Source organism: Triplophysa dalaica, unplaced genomic scaffold (genome assembly GCF_015846415.1).
Source record: "Triplophysa dalaica isolate WHDGS20190420 unplaced genomic scaffold, ASM1584641v1 Contig9, whole genome shotgun sequence".
NCBI lineage: Eukaryota > Metazoa > Chordata > Actinopteri > Cypriniformes > Nemacheilidae > Triplophysa > Triplophysa dalaica.
This window is the reverse complement of record NW_026622643.1, coordinates 117,363-140,774: the sequence shown is the minus strand read 5'-3', so window position 1 is coordinate 140,774 and position 23,412 is coordinate 117,363. Positions and strand designations below refer to the sequence as shown.

Here is a 23,412-nt window from a genome sequence, read left to right as displayed (position 1 = left end):
ACATCCTGGAACTGCAAAGACGCCCAGGGGAAGGTCACTGCAGGATAGGCATGATCCACAGCTCCATGTCGTAGATCCGGCAATTTGACTTAAAGTTTTTACTTTAAGTTCTTAAGTTATGAGCGATGGCTCTGAAGAACAAAAGGTGAATGGATGCAGCACGCCGTCTCCCTTCTTTACCCGGATTTCCGAGGGGGGAGCCCATCATGGAAATTTCATTAGCCAAATTTCATTGGCCTCTTCTATAGTAGCCAGAGTTGATAGGTTCTCAAGGGCGAACCCCATCTGTTGGTTCGACACAACGTCGAGAGACAGACAGAAAGGGAAATGGGCTGCAGTTTGATTGATATTAATTGGAATACACAATAATAAAAAGAAAACATTTTAAGTGAAAATTTGTTGTCTCATTTTGGAACCAAACTTTGGAACCAATTTTAATACTCAATCACACACACATATATATATATATATATATATATATATGGCTTACAGGATACAGGTTCGGCCTTCCAGAGCAGTACATTAATACCTATATATGTATATGTAATAAAGCTGCTTATGTATCCTAACTCTGAAACGCCCACACCATCGTCACAATATCATTAATGAAATAAATTCCAGAAATTTTTTTTGGCCGGGCCACGCCTAACTTGGAAGCTAAATTAGAAAAAACTAGATAAACACACTGTCACAATTATAACAAGATGAAAAAAATATTTCCTTATGATGAGAATAAACCAACTGTCATGAGAACACAACTGTAAGGTGGTGAAAAATGTGAGCAGAACCACCAACCACCCACTGGCCCAATGGCGGAGTCCAAGTGACGTAGCCGAGGCATGCACGGATTCCGTCCCACCGGCACTCTGTTATTGTTAACATTATTTTAACGTTGAAAAGATGAAACGGAAAACCTTTTTGAATGATATTATTTGTATTTTGGTTCCAACGTTTGATAATAATTGTGAAATTTGTTGACATGTTTGATTCTTTTGCTTTACTCTGAACTATATTAAATTATAAGATTCCCATGTTGCATAGTTTAACCCACTAGACCACCATCTCCACCCACTATACCTCCATCTCCATCACCATCAAATTATTGACACAGAGATGGCAGTGATGAATAAATTTACATCTGTATTCTGTAAAATGTTTCATATGGCTTTTTTGTTATCTTGTATATGTGATGTGTTTAAAAGATATGAGGTTTTGTGTAAAATATTGTATTGAGGTCAACGGTAGGCCTGCTGGCATAGAACTCTTTTTTCAAACCTTTTTCCAACAACTTATTTTTTCCAATTCTATAACTTAATATTCAAAGCGGAAGTGAAGAATTATCCATAAATATTTAACTGAAAAAAATTGTCATATGTTACAAGAAAAACTAACAAACAGATTGGGGTTATGGTTGTTTAGTTTAGTACACCACTTTTTTTTGTTAGAACTAACAAATGATAGACAAACAAAAGAACTTACTGATTTCAAATGATACTAAATATGCATATGAAGTTTCTTTGTTCTTATATGAATATGGGATTGGTCATACCCAGTTTATAGGTGAGCTAAGAGGTGCTCTGAGCTTAGTGGGAGAGAAAGAGGAGATGGAGAGAAGAGAACAGATGATAAGGTGTCATGATTCCATCATCATGTCATGTTTATTCGTGGTCTAGCGGTGGAGTCATGGCATTGCCTTAGGTTTTGTGCGAGGAAGACATGGCTTTGTTTATATTTTGACGTGTCATGCTCTTTTTCGTGTCTCGTCAGTGTTTTCTGCCCTTTTGTCTCATTAGCTTTCCCTCAGTGTTTCATGCCCTACACCTGGTCCTTATCAATTATCCTGTGTTTGTTCCCTTTAAAGAGTCCTTATGTTTCATTGTCTTGTGTCGGTCATTGTCTATACGTGCATGCTACGCTGTTCGCTGTTCGTTGTAAAAGTTACCTTGTCTGCCAAGTTCACGTTTCCTTGAGTTTAAGTAAGACTAGTTTAGTGTTTGTATTAAGTGTTTGTTTAGTCTAGTTAGTCCTTGTCCTTGTTCCAGCTTATTAGTATCTTGTCCTGTTTTCCCCCTCGCGGGTTTTGTTTTGCCTTTTTGTCTTGTTTTGTATATTAAATATCTGTTTAACCGCTTCATCCCTGTGTCTGCCAGCATTTGGGTTCTCCCCCTGTATTTCATTACATGAAGGTGTGAGTTTGTCATCATCATCATTCATTGTTGTGTGTTGTCTGTGATGGAGATACAAACTCTGTGGGGAGTTCATTGTATTGGGGGAAGCTCTGTGTTTCTCAGGATGTGGTGACCTTTTGGTATGTACACCTTTACACCAGCCTTACACAACAACAACAAATATTGTGATACATCTTTTTTTTTTACTTTTTTTATTATGAGAGCTCCCAGGGGATAAAACAACCAATGAAACAACCATTTGAAGTGCAGTCAGAAATGTTTAAAACACAATATAGAAACAATTCCTTGGCACCATTCATGAACAAATATTACACACCCATAGTAGCAAATCTATATAAGCTAACCGTCGAAGGTAACACAATATAAACCCTCCCGCATTTTGAATATACTGTAAGATAAATCTATTATTCCCTCAACAATCTACTATACTTCACACAACCACTGAAAACATGTGTAGATGAGAACATCTAAATCAATACAGATATAAGATGTCACTATAACGAGGTCAAATAAAACATCAATAAAAGTAAACATTCATCTAAAACAAAAAATCCATATACCATGAGTAATGAACACTATATAAATTAATCCAAACATGTGTCGATTAATACCATAGTATGGATGTGTGATTATACAAGTTTATATGAATAAAGAAAATAATAAAAAGACAATAAATGGATTAGAACATAAGTTTGTGTGACCTTTAAAATCGATAACAAAACAAACGGTTCAGATTTCTTGGCAGGGGCTGGACCAACAATTACCCCTAAAATAGATCCCTAACTTTACGCTTTCAATAAGCATGAATCAAACAGAATTTCTAAAAATCTCCCAAAAATGGCACAATGCTCTGTGATTTGCCAAATAATTACATATTGTAAGTAGAGCTGTTCTTCTCTAAATCATGCATTCAGGCCGTAAACGCGAATGTTACGTCTGAAAACATTTTCTTAAATTGCAACACTGTTGGGGATTTGGTCTGGGGACAAATAACAATAACTCATTGTTAATCCTTTGTTCCTTTGCTTGATGCTGTCGGTCAGCTCATCTAGTTTTTGGCGGAAAGTCATGATGGCTTCCTTCACGGGTTGCTCGGTGAAGTGCATATCTGGATACATGCCTAAATACCGCTGGGGAAAAATTAAAAGGATCAAAATTTGTCATTATTTTACAAGGTAAACTGGTCCTTTATTTGAGTTCTGGAAAGTGCTTTTGAAATGAGACACCTGTTGAGATGTTGATGGATTAAAATTATTTTACATACTGTTGTTTCACTTTAACTTTTATTTTGTATTATTATTATTCGGGTCCCAGCCCCAAAGGGGGGGAGACCCGTATTGTATTTCGTTAGCTTTCTTCTTATTATTAATCCGCCATCGAAGTATATGGCAGCCCATAGAACCATTAGCAGGAAAGACATGAAATTGTGCACACAGATACTGGACAGCCCCAACATTATCCCGAGCAAATTTAGAGTTCCTATCTCAATACCTTTAGCGCCACCAACGGTCCAAAATGTCACATACATTTTGCCCATAACTTCTGGACAGTGCGCCGAAGAAACAATTTCTTTTTTTTCTGAATCCTGATGCACCATACGGCTTCATTTTCCGTGATGAAAAATGTTCCACAATTTTGAATTATTCGATTCGGTTTGGCCCAAAATAAATAAGTTGGCCTTGTTAGATGTGGGGTGTCATGCCGAGGTAAACGAAATCCAGTTTTGTCATGTCGGCCATTTTGGGCGTGGCCATAATTAATAATGTAGCTAAATGCTGTATTTTACGAACACATCGTTGATTGTAGGAACAATGACAATAGTAGTCGAACTGGCCTCAGAACTGTTTACTTTCCTAAATGTTTCAAAATATCTTCTATTGTGTCCCAACAGAATGAAAATGATACAGTATTTTTTCTACTATGGTACCTTAACTGTAACCACTGTTTGGAGAGTGAAGCAAGCAAACAATCTACAGCAATAAGTAGAATTTTAAATGTATTTGAGCCAACATGCATTTTAAAAAACAACCTATGGGCTTTTAACTTGTACGTTGATGCTGTGTACCCTCAGCTAGTAACAGGTTTATTATTTTTCACGTGATTTAGACAAGGCTACTGCCATTACATCCAGTACAATTTCACATGGATAAACCAATCATATGTCAAACCTCATTTTCCTGGAACCGACTGAGGGCCCAAACTGTCCCTAGAACTGTTCTGGAACAATCACGGTCGGGCAAAGTATTCATGATATGTTTCACATCCACGGAGTCCTTCTCTCGGGGAGGAGGCTTGCGCATAGTGGAAGGACTGTTGGGAATCCAGCCATACCACTCAAACTGGAAACATAAATTAATCTTTTAGATATCATACAGAATTATGCCCAGCCCTCTCTAATGCTCTTACAAATGATCTTAAAGTGTGTTATCTCACCTGTCCAAAGTTGACTGCGGCATGCTGTGCTGAAGCATTGAATATTACTGCAGTGAGGTACTCAACTAGCTCCTCACGAGTTTTCAGAGACTGTGGAAACTCTGTAAACAGTGATAAATTTCTTGTGTGATTTGATGCACACAAACATGCATATAGAACATAGAAGAAAAGACATGCTAGCACAGACAAAAGTACACTGACATTCTGCTAAAGCTGAACCTGTACTCACTTTTACCCTCAGGGTCCTTCCTGTCACTGATGAAGTCCTCCATCCCAAAGTTAACGTTCTTAACAAAATGTTGAATCGCCACATCTTTTTGAACCTTCTCATCGCTGTCATAGTAGATCTTGATCACCTGGTCAACAAAACTACAGGAAGATCCACAAGATGACGCATCAAGAAAGAAAGAAAAAAAGCTCTAGATGCCAAACATGTTCATTGGGCTAATTTTTACTTTCTCACTAGTAGTACAGAATCTGAACCGTTGTTACCCTTCCACCTACCTGTATATGGCCTCCCAGATCTTCATGCCATCATCTCTATAGTAGTACTTGGGAGTGTTTTCCATTCCTCGAGCAATTATGGCCTCAGGGAAACACATGGACTTGTAGGTAAGAGTCTTCATTGCCCTTTCCATCAATTCCTCAATCCCAGCAGCACTTATGCTACTAGTCTGGATACAGAAAGTTCAGTAAATATTTTGTCTTAATATTTTCAGATATGAACTAGGTCATAAGCACATGTTTAGCATACTGAAGACACCATCTTTGAGATCAAGTTTTATTCAGGCTGTTATTATGTTTGCAGATACAGTCGTTGTTTCGTTCTTAACGCCATTCCAGCATCTAACACCCGTTTCATACTGCACGCGTGAGCAGGGCATAGGCGGAGCGTCATCAGAGTGTGGCTATTGTCCTTTCATACCAGCAGCGTATGTAAAGCGTCATAACATTAGCACGAGGTTAAGAACAAATTCATGTACTTACGCATGTTTTGACTTACACGGAAAGTTTTCCTGGGAGGTTCAAATGTGCATATATATATACAAAAAATCTACACAATTATTAGTGAATGAGACCAAATGTTCCCATCCTCACGTTAGACAAGAGAGCAATGGATTGATTAAGTTTTCAATGGAAATCATCCACACTGAGCGAGGCAGAGCTGCAAATAAAGACATTCTAAGTACCGGTGTTTTTTACCTGCGGCAACTTAAAAGTAGATAAAATGTCACTGTGACACGTTTGTCCGTTCACTATTAGAAAGCAATGTCTGTGTAAACATGCGACGGGATTGTCCTGTGTAACGTTCATTTGACACGGAAAATAGCGATGCGTTTGTCTCGAGTATCTTCAGTTCAGAAAACTGTGTGTATGGGGTGTACGGTTCTCTCTCCCGAATGCGGTCGGGACCCGACCAACAGGGACCGAAGGGGCTTCGCGAATGGCCCCGAGGGAAACAGCTGTGCTTATGTTTGGTGTTCAAAGACAAGACCTTGTTTCTTGTTCACTTTATGTGACCATACTTTGCTGTTTTGTCAATGGAAGCACAGGCTCACCGCATGTTTTCTGCTGAAAAGGGGGCGGAGACTAGCAGTTCACTTGCACTTAAAGAGACACACACCAAAACAGCGAAAAGTGGAAAAAGTTTTTCCTCACATGCAAGAGTGGGAATATAGAGCATGATATAGAAAAAGATCTGTTGAGTATTATGAGCTGAAACTTCACAGACACATGTGGACCCCTATGATTTATATTACATTTGTGTAAAACTAGGGGAAAAAATTAGCTCTATAGGATAAACTTCTACTTGTTCTGCATCTTCTGCACATGGGTGTGTTGTTTTTGTTGAGCACGGGGCTGGTTACTCGCTGACCACGTGCTCAGTGTCTGCGTCACTCTCTTCGCCCCTGTGTTTTCTTAGGTTTCCCCAACAGGGTGATTTTCCACTCATGCATACACACCTTTTTACAATCTCTCAATTGGCTCATTACTTCTCCTGCACCTGCTAGCCATTTACCCTTGTTATGTTTTCCTATATCATGCCTCAGTGTCTCTTGTCCGTTGTCTGACCGTTGCATTTTGCGAGTTCAGACTGACCTAGGTGTTGCTGCGGCTCACCTATTGAAGTCTTGTTATTATCATCCTGTCTTGTGTGTCAAGCCTGACGTTTTTGTCACAGTATTCCTAGCATTCTCCCCACCCTTCCGCACCTCACTGGTGGCTGGTGGCTGATGGCTTCTATCCTGTGTTCTGTCATGACACTACTCCTCTAAATCCTTTAACTGTGCAGTTGTGGTTTTAGCCTAAAACTCCTGGCGACTGTTAAAAACAGACTGTGCTTGTCAGTTATGTTTAGCTCTTCAATCTATTTTTTTCCTTGTCCTCTTTGATAATGTGAAAAACACAATCTGAGGCCCATAGCTTTTGACATCACATATAATGAAATATAGAGATAGACTGTTCTTGGTCATTCGAGTCGACAGGGTGTAAATCATCCAAGATCCTTCCTTTACAATTTGACAGAAAAGGTGTAGAAGTTTTTTATGCTAAACTTGTTACAGTTATTTGGAAACAACCACCAGCTCTGTAAGGGTTTTTCAAATTCATTTCCTAGAGCTTTTAATACAATACAACCACATGTTTTGATAAATCTTTTTTAGTTACATGAAAGATATTCCAACACCCAATGATAATTGTACTATGTTGACCCCAGTTCTTTAGGCTGTGTGATTAATGATTTCATATTATAATCAACCAAAACAGGAGCCCCACAAGGCACAGTCCTATTAGCTTTTCTATTTGCACTGGTAATGTTTATTAGGGGTGACCCTGAATAGTCAAAGATTTGATGCTTGTATAGGAGGAGCCTGATTCAACTACCAATCTCACAGTCAAATCGTCACAAAGGTGTTAAGAAATGGGGATCATGCCATTTTGGTTATATGGGCAGTGGCATTGCAGACGATCATGCACTGCGCTGCCAAAAATATTATTTATGATGTAAAGAAATGTGACATTTTTAGGGTTGGGTACCAAACACATGAGTGCGAGGTCTGGCTATGACCCACCGCAGGAAAGCGTCTCTCCAAGAGTTAAATACTGTTTTTGTTATGGAAAAGCACAAACATTTTAGTGTGTAGCAAAACAATATGAATGCACTGGGACATACAAATTGGAATCATCGCAGAATATCCAATGATGGTCACTTCGCAGTACAGTTACGGCTGTATTGAACAAACCTATGAAGATGGATAAGAAAAACGTAGAACATATGAGCAGCGGGGGTTTAGAACTGCTGGGCTATGGTATTGATGCTAAATTGATGGATACGGATTGCTTCATTTCAGTATGTGAGATAGCTGTTTTATTTATAAAAAAGCAATTCAGAAATGGATGAAATTGGATTTATTAGGTCTCGTAGGATAAAAATAAACTTCACACTAAATCTAACCATGGATATTTTATTTAATTTTGAAATGAGAGGCCAAATGTATCGTGCCTCAACCTGCTGCACTAACTGGCAGTATGCCTTTGCAAGGGTCATTTATATTAGGGGTTCCCATAATGTGGGGGACATAAGGTGGGATACACAGTCACTTGGCTGTTCAGGTACATTACACACAAAATAAGTCTATCATACAACTAAGAATTACGCTTGTTTAGCCTATAGTTCACACATTTATTGTGCTTGGACACTTGATGTGCAAGCAGAATTTGTGTTCTGAAGATAAACAGAGGTCTTACGGTTGTAAAACGACTTGAGGTTGAGTCATTCGTGACAGAATTTTCTTTTTTTTTGGCAGATGTACACTTTTATATTTCAATCAAACTTATGCAAAAACAAAAACTGCTAAACGGAAGTTTTTAGGCTCAATCTTTTTCCTCAGTAGAATCCTAAGCCTTTGGTTTGACAGCTGATGTACATTTGGATAACATAACATAACATGACAAGTTGTGTTCTTGGTATGAAAATATTTAAATTTCCACGTAGATAGTGGTGTTTACAGTTCTACTACACTCACATGAATGATCTTGCTTGTTCTATAAACAACATGCACAGTGTTGTGTTTTTCAGTTTTTCTTATTTGCTCCTGTAAAGCTGCTTTGGAACAATGCACATTGTGAAAAGCACTATATAAATAATGTTGAATTGAATTGAAGCATTGAAGCACGGGCTGCGGCGGCGATACTGGCTTCGAGTTGGGTGGTGTCTGCAGGTAGTCTGACACGGAAGAGAGAGAAGAGAAAGGAAGTTGGCCGCCGGAGCCTTTTGGCGGTTGGCATACAGGTAGTATAACGTGAATAACTTTTATGTATTTTTCCACATACCGTGCATGTTTGTATCTCCTCTTTGCTCCGCCTCTCTGAAACGCGCTGAAAAATGAGGTGTGCTATGATTGGCCAGTTAACCAGTGCGTAGTGATTGGTGGAATACTGCATGGAAATGTAACATCTCTGACCATATTCAGAACATCAGGGTTCCAAAACGAAACACACATCGTCTCCCCAACATGGCTACGCCAGCGAAGGTACAGTGAGACCGCTCACACTACTTGCGTGTTGATTTGGGCGGTTTTAGTCAAATCACTCCACTAGCTGACGTCAAGTTGTAGGGGTGTGGTAACACAAGGTGTTTCAGGCAGGTCTGGGTGAGAGTTCGCTTCTAGATTTAAATTTTTGCAATTTCACATGTCTAATCTGCGCATGAGCAATTTATAAGACACCAAAGACAAAGAAAAACACATACTTCCGGCGAATGGCTCCTTAGAGGTTTCCTCAGACAACCACTTTCAACAAGTTGGGTATGATTTATTAGGGTTTTTGCTAAAAAACCCTCAATGGCTGTGTAAACAAAACCCTTCTTGCCTCGTCAAAAACAGCTCTGCTCACAGCAACCCGTTTTAGTTCATGTCTCTTTAAATGATAATGAGTTACAGCACATCCCCAGCACATCGGCAGTTTTGTCTCGTTCAATCGGTCTCAATCCATCTTAAGGAACAACTTTGAAGCTAATCCTGCTTATACTGTCCCAGATTGAAAAAGCACTCCGGCTTGAAGTGATTTGCGCAAACACTCAGGTTTTTACTGATGGTTTCTGAATGATTTCCACTAAAAATAAAATAATCCACTCCTGTCTCTTCCTGAGTATTGTCCACAAACTTTAGCCATGGCGTCACGTACAGCGCTGTTGCTTGTGAAAACAACAATGGTGGAGCGCGGTGAGTGGAACTGCGTAAAATAAGGGGCGGTGACATTACAATAAAATCGGTTTTGGAAATCACAAGCGGAACGAAATCTGAACGGCTGGATTTCTCACATGCTTGGAGGGAAAGGCACACCAAAACAAACTTACTGGGTTCTTACTTTTCATGTTTTCTGGGTTGCAAGATGCACCGGGGAAACGCATCTCAGTGCTATTTTGATATAGATTTGTGAACAGCCAAGGACTAAAAAGAAGGCAGACTGCACGTACCCTAGCCCAACCGCAATCTACTATTGTGAATACCCAATCCTGACTGGCAATTTTGGAAATATCAGTTAAAATGTTTAACAGTCATCTAAACAATATTTAATAAAATAGGTTGATGCTTTGTGCAAATATCTTATGCTAATGTCAAATTAGGGGTGAAATTTGTTAATGCCATCTTGAGTAGTTTTCATTGGGCCTACTTTTTATTTAATTTTAATCAGCACGAATTCATTAACAATAATTGAACACAAAAATTAAAGAATACTCTGGCCTCAAGAGACTTCTATACAAGCGTTTGTCCTCATTAATCCACCTGTAATAAAGGTATTTGCAAAGGCTGCATTTTGCTATTTTAGTTCATTTTAAATGTATGGATTCTGTAGAGACTTCTACATATAAAAAGTGACAAGATCAGCCATTTGTATCGTTTCAAGCCATTAAATCGCGGAATGGCCTTATAATAGTAAAGCATATCATATAGACGTCTAAATTGCGATTTTCTGTATATGTTACAAAACGCTTTTCAATTCCCCACTTAATAATAAATGACACAACGCGCTTTTTTGAGTACATAAAAATAAGTGTGTGCATGATGTAGAGAGCGTAAAAAGGGTCCTGTTGGCCGGCTGTATGATGACTATACGCGCACATCCCCAAACCCCCACCCCCAATTCCGAAACAAATTAAAATCAATCAAATTTATGTAATTTACGCTGTTGATCTCAGCGAGGTCCAAAAACACAGAAATTCACCCTTAAATCTACTGTATATCAAGGACAGAAATGATGGCTTGCCAGACAAAGACATTGTAGATATAATCACATATGAACAAAATTGCTTTGGATCCCAACAAAATGCTGTTTATGTGTGAATATATTAAATTAGATTAAAAAATCTAAAGTACCTTGCTGAAGAAACCGTCTTCACTGATGAGCTTTTCACGGGCTCGTGTATTGATTGCAATTGTGAAACGGACATGAGGTATCAGTAACTGTAATAAGCAAAACATCTATTTAAGCGTGTGCATTAGATCACAAAAACAAATTTATTTGAAAAGCATAACCTCAAACAAAATAGTGGTTCCCTTTTGAATGTGAACTTTTGCTCCATGTGCATGATAGAACATTGGGGAATCCATCTGGTTTGACCAATATGAGTCTAATCACAAATTTAATGAACTTGACATTGACCGGTGACAGCCAGTGAGGCACCAACATATATCTGTGATCTTCTTATTCCCTACTCTCCTCAAAGGCCTCTCAGATCTGGTAAGCAGTCTCTTTAAACTATCCATCATTGTCGCTCCAAAACAAAAGGTGGTCATGCTGCAGCTCCCAGGCTCTGGAATAGCTTAACTATTAATGTGAGGCTAGCCCCTTTACTAGCAAGTTTAAATCTGCTCTTACATTTTATTTAGCGTTTGATTAAGATTTGCTGTCTGTTCCGTTTTAAATGTACAGAACTTAGCGCAACTCTGTTGCTTTTAAATGTGTTGTAGAAATAAAAGTGACTTGACTACTGGTGCAACTACAAATAAGGGCACGTGCAGAGCATGTCATACACTTCTTGTGTTCAGCACACTGCTTGTCTGTGCATAGGTCATGTATAAAATGGAGCACACACATTTAGCTCATATGGGAGCTGAATGGCTGAACAGCAAAGATCTTCATAAATTAAAAGATCTGTTTATAAGCTCTGTCTGGGTAGATTCGCTTTAACACTTTAACTTCTATGCTCACCAGTACTGCCTCATTGCACTTCAATCTCTATTTAGCAGTCTGGGCTTAATTCTTTTGGTTGTGCTGAGGTCTCAGGTTTTAGAGCTCTTATTTTCAACTAAAAGAATGTTGCTGTGCTTCCTATCAATTTAAGAATCATTATGCAGATGCACCTCTTCCACTTGATCAATGTTATTACATTCCAAAGACGCCACTCATCCCTTCAACATGGTGGAGTGGGTATTCATTCCCCAATGCGTGCACAAGGGCAGGGTTTCTCATTTTTTAAAGCTGTCCTGAAGGACTACCAGCCATACACATTAGATGTGTACCAATGCGGAGGCTACATCTTTCAAAGCATTTCAAGACACAGCTGCATTTCAAGACACAGCTATTCTTTATGTCTCCCTCATCTAACACACCCGATTGAATTCATTAGCAGTGACAGCAAGATTTGAATAGGGTGCATCCAATAAGGAAGACATACAAAATGTGCATGGCTGAGGGTCCTCCAGGACAAGTTCGGAAACCCTGCAGCACAAGTTTCCATTCGAAAGAGAACATCTCAGGTTATGCAGTTAAACAATTGTTCCCTAAGAAACTGACGGTACATCTCTTCACCATGGTTCATGCATTCCTGTCTGCATCATCATCAAACAAGATGAGTGACACAATCTTCAGTAATATTCAGTTGGCACTTGACTGTGTATGGAAAGACAAATACCTTGTATACTGGGTGGACTGGAGACAGCTGTCTGTACATGGCTACTTCAAAAACCTCTGATATCAGATGTGTCTTGAGAAGGTGTGTGACCAGCTGGTGTACAATAAAGTCGGAAGACTTTACCCACATCTTGGCAAGCATCCAATCGTGTTCTTTATCATTTGGGAGAAAGATCGGACTGCTTTCCCCTGGTCTTTGACTGAGCTGTTTTAGCCAAGCAGACATTTTGGTCAAACAACACATACTTCTTAGCAAATTCCCTCACATTAACTTTTAAGTCATTTGTTTTTTCAGTTCACACTGATTCTTTATGAGACACATACCTGAATGGCAATTGGCACAATTTGGTCCAGTCTGTTGTTGTACAGTAGGCAGATGGGTGCAGTCAGATAGAACTTGGTGTTTTGGTTTATCTTATTTTCTGTCAATCCATCCAAGATTTCATAATCAGCTATGTAGATGTTTCCTTTCTGTAAACACAGATATATTTTATTTAGTGTACACAATTTTTCACATTGTAATTAGATCCAGCAAGTCTTAGAATTGATAACTGACCAGCTGTTCTAGTTATTTACGAGTTTCTGACCTCTAATTCCTGTTGTAAGGTGAGACCTCTCTGCAGAGAGCCCTCCACCATCTCATGTGTGACTGGAAATGTCTTTGGAAGTTCCACACATTTCCTGATCATGACAGGATTGCAGCCATTCAAATACTGATAGCCAAACATGTAATCGGTATTCCAGTCTTCAATCAAATTCACTGTCCAGTTTTCAAAAAAGAAATTTCAGTCAACTGTCAAAGGCTTTACACTTGTGGAAAATATGCCCCCAAATTGTTAAGTTTCCCACAATAGTTATTGATATAGAAATTATTCAAACCTAGAAGAGTCTCCTCGATGTTCCAATCTGCCAATATCTCTTCAAAATGTTCCAATTTATTCCAGGACCAAAACCAACTTTTAAGCTTGTCATTGAATTTTTTCCACCCTCTGAAATATATAATTTTAGACATGCCGTAAAATTAAGGGAAAAAACTATATAAAAACAAGTGCTATGCCCATGACACATTTGCTCAAACGTACACATTTATGAGATTCCAGTAAAAGTCTTTTATTTTCTCTTCATCAAACCGAACGACTAAAGGCAGTTCATCCAGTTTGGCATCTAGGTTCAGAGGGAAGCCTTTGTAGCTCCGTGTCCATCTTAAACAAAAAAATGACATCCTTTACTTGTACAGCTACACCAACAATTACCATGAAGTAAAGCATTTTTATTTATTTATTTGGTCATATTATCTAAAGGCCAGTTTAAATCATAAATTAGTAAATAAGATGTTTGTTGGTCGCCTTGCCATTTTAGGGAAAATTATATCTGAGAATGGGCATCTAGAAAAGCATATTTTCTTTGGCTTTAAAAGAATCCTTTCGCCGAAAGGCTTGCCCAAATTTATACTAATTAAAGGGGGAATATTTTGAGGGAAATGCAGGTATTGCAAGATGCAAAATCTTTCTTGAAATGCATGTTCAGTTATTTCTACAGTAGTCTTACTAGCCGCTTTCACATTTAGTCCGATTGCCTGGTCCGAACCCTAGTTCAATTGCTCCCCCTGCCCCCGCTGGACTGCGTTCATATAATTTTTTGGGTCCGAACCGCGGTCATCATCCTGCGTCATTTGCATCATCCTGCATCCTCAGTCTCCTCCCCGTACATATGGGTATAAAAAAGAAGGTGGCGTGCCAATTCATTAACCTTTGGGCTGAGGAACCCTAGAGGCATTCTTGGTCGCAGCACAGGGCGGCAAAGCATTGTGGCATGAAGGACACAACGTCTTGTTCCCTCCATTAGGGAGCTGAGGTTACATTCATAACCAAGACACTCTCGACATTGTGTCGAACCGACAGAATGTTTTTTCTTTACAAAACGCCATAGTGCCCCGTCATGAGTTTCAGCTGAGCGACACTGATCCGGCCTGGGCGAGTCACAAGTGAGCGCAACGCGTTTCAAAACCTTCCAGTGGTGTAGTAAGTCATCAATTGTGTGAATCACGACGAGAGGCTCTTACTAACGGCTGTAGAGGCAGTGGCCTTTGACACTCCAGAGGCGAAACATCTGCGGGGCACCGTAAGGAACACTAGGAAGCGCTACCCTCTCGCCTGAGGGGAGAATGATACGGAGACTACATCTGCCGTAAGGAGAATATATGTGGAATACCTACACGGTCCCACCAGTGGGGATATCTAATGGGAGTAGTAGTGTGGGGCCCTAACCAAGGGTTCACAGAAGTGGTGGAGTCCACCTAAGAATGAGGAACGTCATACGGGAGTACCCAAGGAGGAAAGTCACTGCGTGTGGCGCACTAGCTCAGGTATAGGAGTTCACCTCGTGAGGGAAATTCACCTATACTGGGCCTGGAATACGAGCCGGGTGGAGCTCAAATGTGCTTAGTGATGGATGGAATGCTTATACTTATCCGTGGAAGATGTAGTGAAGCTGCAGCAGCGCACTGACTCCCCTGATGAAGGGGAGAAGGCGCTTTGCAGGTGTACGCCCAGCCGGACATCCGTCGGTCCTACCTGGTGTGCAAGACGTGAACAGACTCTGCCTCTACATGAAGGTTGTAGAACCTTGCGAATGTATTGGGCTTAGCCCAACCCGCTGCTCTGCAGATGTCTGCCAGAGAGGAGCCCTGAGCTCCTCTTTTGCTTTCCTCCAAAACAGACAAATAGCTGCTCAGAGCTTCTGAAGCTCTGCGTGCAGTCCAAGTAGAGGCGCAGGGCGCGCTCTGAACACAACACGGAAGGGGTTGGGTCTTCCTGCCCAGAGGTGAGTGCCTGCAAGTTCACCACCTGATCTCTGAAGGGACTGGTGGGAACTTTGCGCACGTAGCCAGGCCTGGATCTCAGCACCACGTTGGAGTGAGATGTGTTGTGAATGTGCCTTGGGCCGGTGTTCCATACTCTCCAAGGAACTCAACTCTGAAGCCAATACTGAGCGGTTTCATATGCATTAACCCGAGTGGCAAGAATGCAGTCAAGGACGCAATATACCTAGGAGATAGTTGAGGATACGCATGCCCTGCTCCCTGAGGGGAGCGCGAGCAGCCTCCGCGACCATAGTAAAGGCACGGAGAGACAGTGCCAGACCGAAGGGCAGGACCTTGTAGTGGTATGGTCGACCCACGAAGGCAACCGAAGAAACAGTTTGTGCCATCTGAGAATCGAGACATGAAAGAATGCATCCTTCAGGCGGACTTTCTCTGCATCTCGCATCTGCGCAAGGTAAAGCTAAAGGTTGCAATCCTGGACCACCTGAGTGAAAATCGTTCAACTCAACCCGCGCTGTCACCTTGGTCGCCCGGAGAGCGAGGTCAGTGGGGGTGTGCAGTTCCTGCATAACTGCTGGGTCGTGCCTCTCCTTGTCCAGTTTCTTCAATGCCTGGTCATGGTATGAAGCGGGGAAGCAGCTTGACCCACACCAGTGTAAGCTTTCGACACCAGAGATAAAAACGTACATAGCCTTGGAAAGGGAGCCTTGCTATGTCCCTCCAGGTGGCGGTGGTCTGGGTGCACAGGTGCACTGTGACGGCACGCTTGACCTGGGGTACATCGACATAGCCCTTAGCTGCCCCACTGTCGAGGGAAGTCAGGGCGACTGAGCTCATCTGACGTGTACACGCCGAAAAGGAGGCAAATCGTGAGCTCTTCAAGCACCTCCGGCAAAAAAGGTACCAGGGTGGAGCACGCCTTGCCACCGCACTCCGTATACAGGTACCAAGAATCCAGCTGCGAGCACTGCGTGCAACCCAGAGCACACATCGGCTTGGGAAGGCATGGCTGACATCTCTGCGTCTGACTCCTCCTGAGCTCAACTGCAGCTCGGAAACTGGGTAGGTGAGCGTGACGGGGCCTGGGTGGTCCGCGGCATTTTCTGCAACGGATTAATGTCCATGTGGATCCCCATATCTCCGCCGCGGAGCAGAAGCAGACAATGTGGTGGCTGGGTCCAAAAAGAACACCGTTTTTAAAGGGGTGCTGCAATGATGTTTCATGCATTCTGACTTCTTAACAATGTTAAACTTATGGTCAACTTGTCAAAAAACTAGTTGGGCATATTACGTAGTATTTCTGTGCTCGATACACCAGCATATGCACAGGTTTCACGCCGTATGTTTTCGATAACAATCGTAAAGCTGTATATATATTTTATAAATGTGATCTAACTAAATACTCTTCGAAGATATGAAGTATGCAATACTAATCAATATTTACTCAAGATTAATATGAGATGGCAGAAACCAAGTGTGTTAGGGCCGCTTTAAACATAATTTATTCTTAAAAAGCAAAACTGAATTCATCAGTTTTTATCGGGATACTTCGATTAATAGACATTTAAAAAGAATGTGTGTCTCTAAATTCTATGTGTCTAAATATTAACAAAACTTCGGCTCAACCCAGCAAATTCGTAAAGCATATGCCGCAACCCTAAAGATGGATGGCTCTGTAACGGAGTTTGAAAACAGAAATTTGAAAATAATTTGGGGGTTATAGTCGAGGATAATTTAACATTTCATCCACATATTCAGAATACGGTTAAACCTGCTCCCCATGTTACCATTTCCATGACAGGGAGACTGATTAATACATTTGTTTTTTTACCGACAAGGGAAGGTCAAGGGAGCACACTAGCGTCCTTGCACTAGCTCCCTGATAGGTTTTGTAAGTTCTCATGCTCACTTACAGTATAAGGCCTTGTGTGGTTTAGAACCACAATGTCTGGTTGATCTGTAAACCTTTTACACCCCAAGTTGTAATCTTTGCTCCTCTGAAGCCAGCTTGTTACAGGTCTTGGTTCCCTCTACACATTTGCGGTCTATGGGTGATCAAGCTTTCTCTTCTATGGCTCTCAAACTCTAGAATTCTCGACCCTCAGAGTTAAGAAATGCAGCCTCTTTGAGTGTTTTTAAATCTTCACTCAAAACATACCTTTTTTCGGCTAGCATATCAGCGAATTTGTGGTTTTTAAATTGTTAAATGTTTTCCTGTTTTCAAAATGCATCACAAACTGCTTGAGAAAGCTGTTCTACTATGATAATTGGGGATGAAAATAAGTTATGTTCAATAAGATGTACTTGTGTTTACTTCCACATTAGCTAAGGGATGCTTTGTGTTTAGGTGGTACTTGAAACTGGAAGAGCTCCTACAGTACATTTACATTTAGTCATTTAGCAGACGCTTTTATCCAAAGCAACTTACAAAGAGTTAGGGAGCAACAAGAGATGTGTCATACAGGAGCCATAATACATTAGATCTCAATACAAAGTTACTGGTTTCAACTAAAGCTAGACCACTACCTGTTGAGAGAAAGTGTTTTTTTTTAAACCAATCCCGCATTGCACAAGGTGCAAACAACCTTAGTCTTGTCGATGTTTCTATTGGGAAGCTTCTTAAAAATAAATTTTCCCTTAAGCAACCCAGCGGCTTCATAGCTGCATCCATGTTAGCACGTCACGTTTGATGAGGTAATTTCACAGTAACCTATGTTGTGTTCAGACCAAACGCGAATGTCGCGTCAAGCGCAAGTGATTTATGTGTTAATGCAAAGAGGCAATAGACCTACTTGGGGCGCGAATCGCGCGAATGAAGCCCAAATCTCGTTCTCGCCCCGTACAGTGCAGTTAAACTGGTATACATCCGCGCTAAAATATTAAGGTGAAAGTCATCACAGCTTGCGTAGTATAGACCCAGCTCCCAACCCAACTTTGAGAATAGATTAACGGCGACATTTTTTTTATCGCACGATAAGAGTCTCACTGCGTTAACGCCGTTAGTCCCACCACTAGTATCTATAGAGAGAAAAAATAGAAATATGTGTTGTTTAAGACTGTAACTGTTTCATCAAACCTGAATGTTTTCTTTCTAGATTTACGTTCTTCTTTTCTTTCCTCTTTAAAAATGTCGCTGTCATCCTGAGGCAATCGAGCTAAGCGAACACACAAAGAAATACATAAAACACACACAAACACAAACCAACAACAATAATGCTTGATTAACAACTGGATAATGAACAAAGTGAGTCTGTACATACCACTGCCCTCTCTGATCACCCCTTCCTTCTTTTCTAACCAGCTATAACAGGGGAACTCAAAGGACTTTCCAGAGGGAGATTTCACTCTGACATAACTACAAAACCATGGAGCATCGTACTTTTCTATTTTCACCTTCACAATGTCTCCCAGGTCTTTCTCTACATTGATGTAAATAGTGATCTCCTTTAAAAAAACATATTTTATTATACCTACACATGCTGTATGCTGTATGGGAAACAAAAAAAACATCTCTCACACAGGCATTAATAAAGAGGAATGTATCATTCTTTTGCCACATTTGAGCTTCGAATCTTCTTAGGAAATGATCACCGAATATATGGAGGGAGGGGGCCGAACATATTCTGGTCTCTAATAAAGGCAGGAATCTCAGTTTCTCCATCTATTTGCATTATTACTATGTCTCTTCACTATCCTTCTCTTTTTGCCCTCTTACAGTTTACAGCAAAAAAAATTAATTTTGCCAATGGCCTTCATTTGCCAGACCTTATTTTTACCACATCATATTCAATTAAATTAGTTGGCTTAAACTCAAAAGCAACATGAAAACTAAAAAAATTATATATGTACTTTACATGTTATAAATAAACTTTATAGATGTCATCACAAACCCGACCTGAGGTAACATGCTGTGATTTGGTGCAGCTCCACCTAGTGGTCCGCAGTTACGAAAAATTTATATTTTTGCTTATAACTTCCAAACGGTTTGTCCAAAAATCTAAAAGTTGGTCTCGTTGCGGGGTGTTATATATTTACAGGCCTATAACTTTGTCTGTGGTTGACAGTTTTCATGGGAGTCATGTCCTTCGATTCCTTGCGGAGTCCAACGAAACCAAACATTCTGGGTTTTGCCTTAGGTTTGGCCTGTAGTGAGAATAACTTTGCAACTGTTATTTGGATCGAGATGAAACCATCATTGAAAACACAGAACATTTAGTGGTTTACAAGACGTCACAACCCATATGTCAAAATTTGAATGGAAAGTGGCTGAAAAACGTGAAAAAACAGTTTGGCTTGTGTTCTTTTTTTGCTCTTCTGAGTGTAGATGCTTATAACTTTTAAACGAAATGAGATATCTTCACCAAATTATAAACATGGTGACAGCACCACCAAACAAGAACATCTTAGAATTAGAGTCTTTGGATACGAGCAACGTTAGCGAGCACATCTTGGTCACGGTTGAAGATCCCTGAGGCGCACATTTTGATCACACAGAGACAATCTCAGTTGTCGGCTTTCGAAAAGTCGGCTACTGACTGACGGAGTATAAATTGCCTCTTTTTTAGAAACAGGCTTGAGAAGAGAGAAACGCATGTGCGTGTGTTTTCATACGATTGGTTTGTTTGTATGTGAGTAGATAAAGACTTGTAAAGAATTTCTGTAAATATCTCTCTTGTGTTCTGCGCTTATGTTACTACATTAAACTGTATTTTGTTACCTTCTTCATAATTAGTAATCATAATTGTATTTCCTTTCTGTTGCTGCCATAATGTTAACATATTTCAAATGTTGTTTTTGTTTATATCAACTCACACTTGCGGTTGACCGGTGATGTTGTTCAGAATTTTAGTAAAATATTTTTGAAACAATACACCGCACATCTATTTATCTATCAGATAAACTGATAGCTTTCATGTGGCTCAGTGGTTAAAGCATGGCACTTGCAATACCAAGGTCATGGGTTCGGGCCCAGGGGATTACAAATAATACCATGTAATGAAAGTAGTTTTGGATAAAAGGGTCTGCCATTAAAATCCATTTATTTCTGCTGTACACTGAAAGATGATCTGTTTGGGGTGGAGGTAAACCACTGCTGGTGTACCATAGTCTGGATTTTTTGATCCATCAGTTAATATTTGAATATAATTGAACTGAGAACTATAGTACTTCTTGTGATAATTTCCTTTGCAACAAATATTCATTTTAAGGAATTTACATGTTGTGGGCTTCATTTTCCTACATACAATCCAAAACTGTCTATGCTTTATTTTAAGTGTTTCCAGCTTTTTTCTTGGACCTTTTTCACATGTGTCCCTTCGGTCTGCTTTAGTATATCTGTATCCAGGATCTATGTTAACAGTTATATTCCCCCACATTAAAACATTTCCACAGAGGCGGACTATTTTGAGTTCAGAGCTACAGAAAAAAACATGGCTTTGAATAGTTGCCTATTATTATTTTCTGCTCTGTTATATACTGTATATAGTATAGGTGCACAAACAAGACAAGATCGGTGAAAAACATATTTATAAATTGCATTTTAAACAAATCAAATTCTTACCTTTCCCAATCCATAAAACATCTCAGTCCATGATTTTTTCACATAGGTTGCCTCACTGGTCTTATTGTTTGAGTCCACCAGTGTCAGGGAAAAACGGCTTGTATTCTTACCATTAGTATACACCAACACCTTGTACTGCTTTGTGGCTGCATGAAAGAAAACATAAACAATACAATACGTTATAATTTTAATTTTTATAGAACATTAAAACCACACAAGGTGTATAAGAGAACACACTAATAAAAACAAACATAAAATATCATAATCACAAGCAGAAAAAAATATAAGACTTATCAAGAACATTTCACAAAATGCATATAGACACACAGGCGAGGATCCAAATGCAGCTTTATCGAAAGATGTAATCGAGAAAGCAGGCAAATAATCGAAGCAAGGCAAGATATTCAGATAGAGAACACTCTGAATTGCAGAGTGACATAAACAAGGCTTTGCAAAGAATGAATGACTGACCAGTGTTTAAATAGATAGAGAAACAGCATTTAAGAAGTCGAAGGTGAATGTAATCATGAAAATGAGTCCAGACAAGGGTCTATGGGAAATGAAAACAGATAGTCCAGAGGGACGTTTTATAAAAGTCACAAAACCTGACTTGAATGAACCGAACTATTCAGCCATGCTTAAATTGGTTTCAGAGATTTTAACTTTATTTCCCTTTCTGTCGGTCTCTTCGACGTTGTGTCAAACCGACAGATGCAGGTCGCCCTTGAGAACCTATCAGCTCTGACTACTTTAGAAAAGGCCAATGAAATTTGGCTAATATAATTTGCATGCCGATTTCCACCCACGGATAACAGTTATAAAAGAAAGGCGGCATGGTCATTCAGACGTTGCGGTCACGGGTTGCTGTCTTCCTATGGGAACCATTCACCCCTTTTGTTTGCTACCCGAGCCGTGTCTACGGTGGCTACGACCCTGCTGTCCGCTATGGCTAAAAGCATTGGTGATATGGGGACTTCTGCGAGTGTAAACCCACCAGCGAAGCTCTCATGGGGCACCCCCAACCGATGGTGGCAGAGCGTCCGGATCCACTGCCACGTATTCGGAATGGATGCGTAATGAAGATTCGTACTCGCTCGTAGCATCGGAGGGAGACCTGTTGCTATCTTGCACAGATCGCAGGGTGAGCTGTTTGGTGACACTGTTGAGGACTTCGCACAGCAGTTCTCGCCGGTGAAGAGGCAGACGGAAGCTATTACGGAGGCCACATTTTACCTCACAGCGAAAGGCCTCGAAGATCCCGTAAGACGTCTGCCTCCCAAACGCCCAGGCCCCCTTCGACAACCGTTCCGGCTCCTGTGCCCCCTACCCAGTCTGCACCCCAGAAGAGGATGTATCAGTACAGAGTCCTCCCTTTCGGTCTATCCCCACGGGTCTTTACGAAAATCATAAAGTGAGAGAGGCGTGCGGGTACTGAACTATCTCGACAACTGGCTTATCTTGGCACACTCGCAAGATCTGTTGTGTACACGAAGGGACCTTGTGCTCAGGAACCTAGATCGATTGGGATTCCAGGTCAACCGAGACAAGAGCAAGCTCTCCCCAGTGCAGAGCATCCACTTTCTCGGTATGGAACTCAACTCTGTCACCATGACAGCACAACTGTCCATAGAACGCGCTCAGGCACTGTTAGACTGTCTGAAACAGTTGTAAATGGTGTCCTCGGTGGGGGTAATACCCCTCGGGTTGATGCACATGAGACTGCTCTAACACTGGCTACAGAGTCGAGTTCCGAAAAGAGCGTGGCACACCGGCAGCAGGCATATGGTGATTACGCCTCTCTGCCGACGCACCCTAACCCCCTGGTCTTCCATTACCTTTCTCCGGAGTGGAGTCCCTCTTGGGCAGGTGACAAAGCACGTCGTGGTTACGTCGGACGCCTCCCTGCTGTGCAACGGGCATGCAGTAGCGGGGCATTGGCCCAACCGGACTTGGTTCTAAGAGCTAATGCTCTTGACAACAACTCCCCCTGGCAAATTCCCCGGACAGAGGACCTGCTCTCTCAGGGGAAGTGCACATTATGGCATCCCAGGCCAGACCTCTGGAACCTCCATGTTTGGTCTCTGGATGGGACGAGGAGATCCTGAGTGGGCTTCCCCCCTCTGTGGTGGAGACCATCACTCAGGCTAGGGACCTATCAACTAGGCGGCTTTACGGCTATAAATGGCGCTTCTTCTCGTCCTTGTATCTCTCTCGACGAGAAGACCCACAGAGGTGCTCGATCGGGATCGTGTTATCCTTCTTACAAGAGAGACTGGAGACTAACACGACCTGGTCACTAGGTTCCTAATTTCGCGGAAACCTCGTGTTGACACGCCCAGGCTTGTTGCCGTCGCTTCGATCAAGATCGTGGCACAGAACCCCATCTGTCGGCTCGACACAAAATCGAAGAGACCGACAGAAAGGGAACGTCTAGGTTACGTCTGTAACCTTGGCTTTTTAAGGCAGTCATGGCCTAATGGTTAGAGTCCGAC

At 41.0% G+C, this 23,412-nt stretch overlaps 1 protein-coding gene across 1 annotated transcript; it reads right to left on the bottom strand.

The window, feature by feature from the left end:
* Positions 1 to 3,139: 3,139 nt before the first annotated feature.
* On the bottom strand, positions 3,140 to 22,855 carry LOC130417024 (polyunsaturated fatty acid 5-lipoxygenase-like). Its single transcript, XM_056742365.1, has 17 exons — positions 22,756 to 22,855; positions 20,921 to 21,066; positions 18,621 to 18,804; positions 18,462 to 18,515; positions 16,265 to 16,463; positions 15,882 to 16,020; positions 15,584 to 15,746; positions 14,603 to 14,689; positions 13,124 to 13,296; positions 12,861 to 13,007; positions 12,538 to 12,741; positions 11,000 to 11,086; positions 5,127 to 5,296; positions 4,858 to 4,991; positions 4,623 to 4,723; positions 4,358 to 4,528; positions 3,140 to 3,319 (listed from the first exon to the last, which is right to left on the bottom strand). Exons 1-17 carry the CDS (start codon positions 22,853 to 22,855, stop codon positions 3,140 to 3,142), a joined length of 2,439 nt encoding a protein of 812 aa, XP_056598343.1.
* Positions 22,856 to 23,412: the final 557 nt, after the last annotated feature.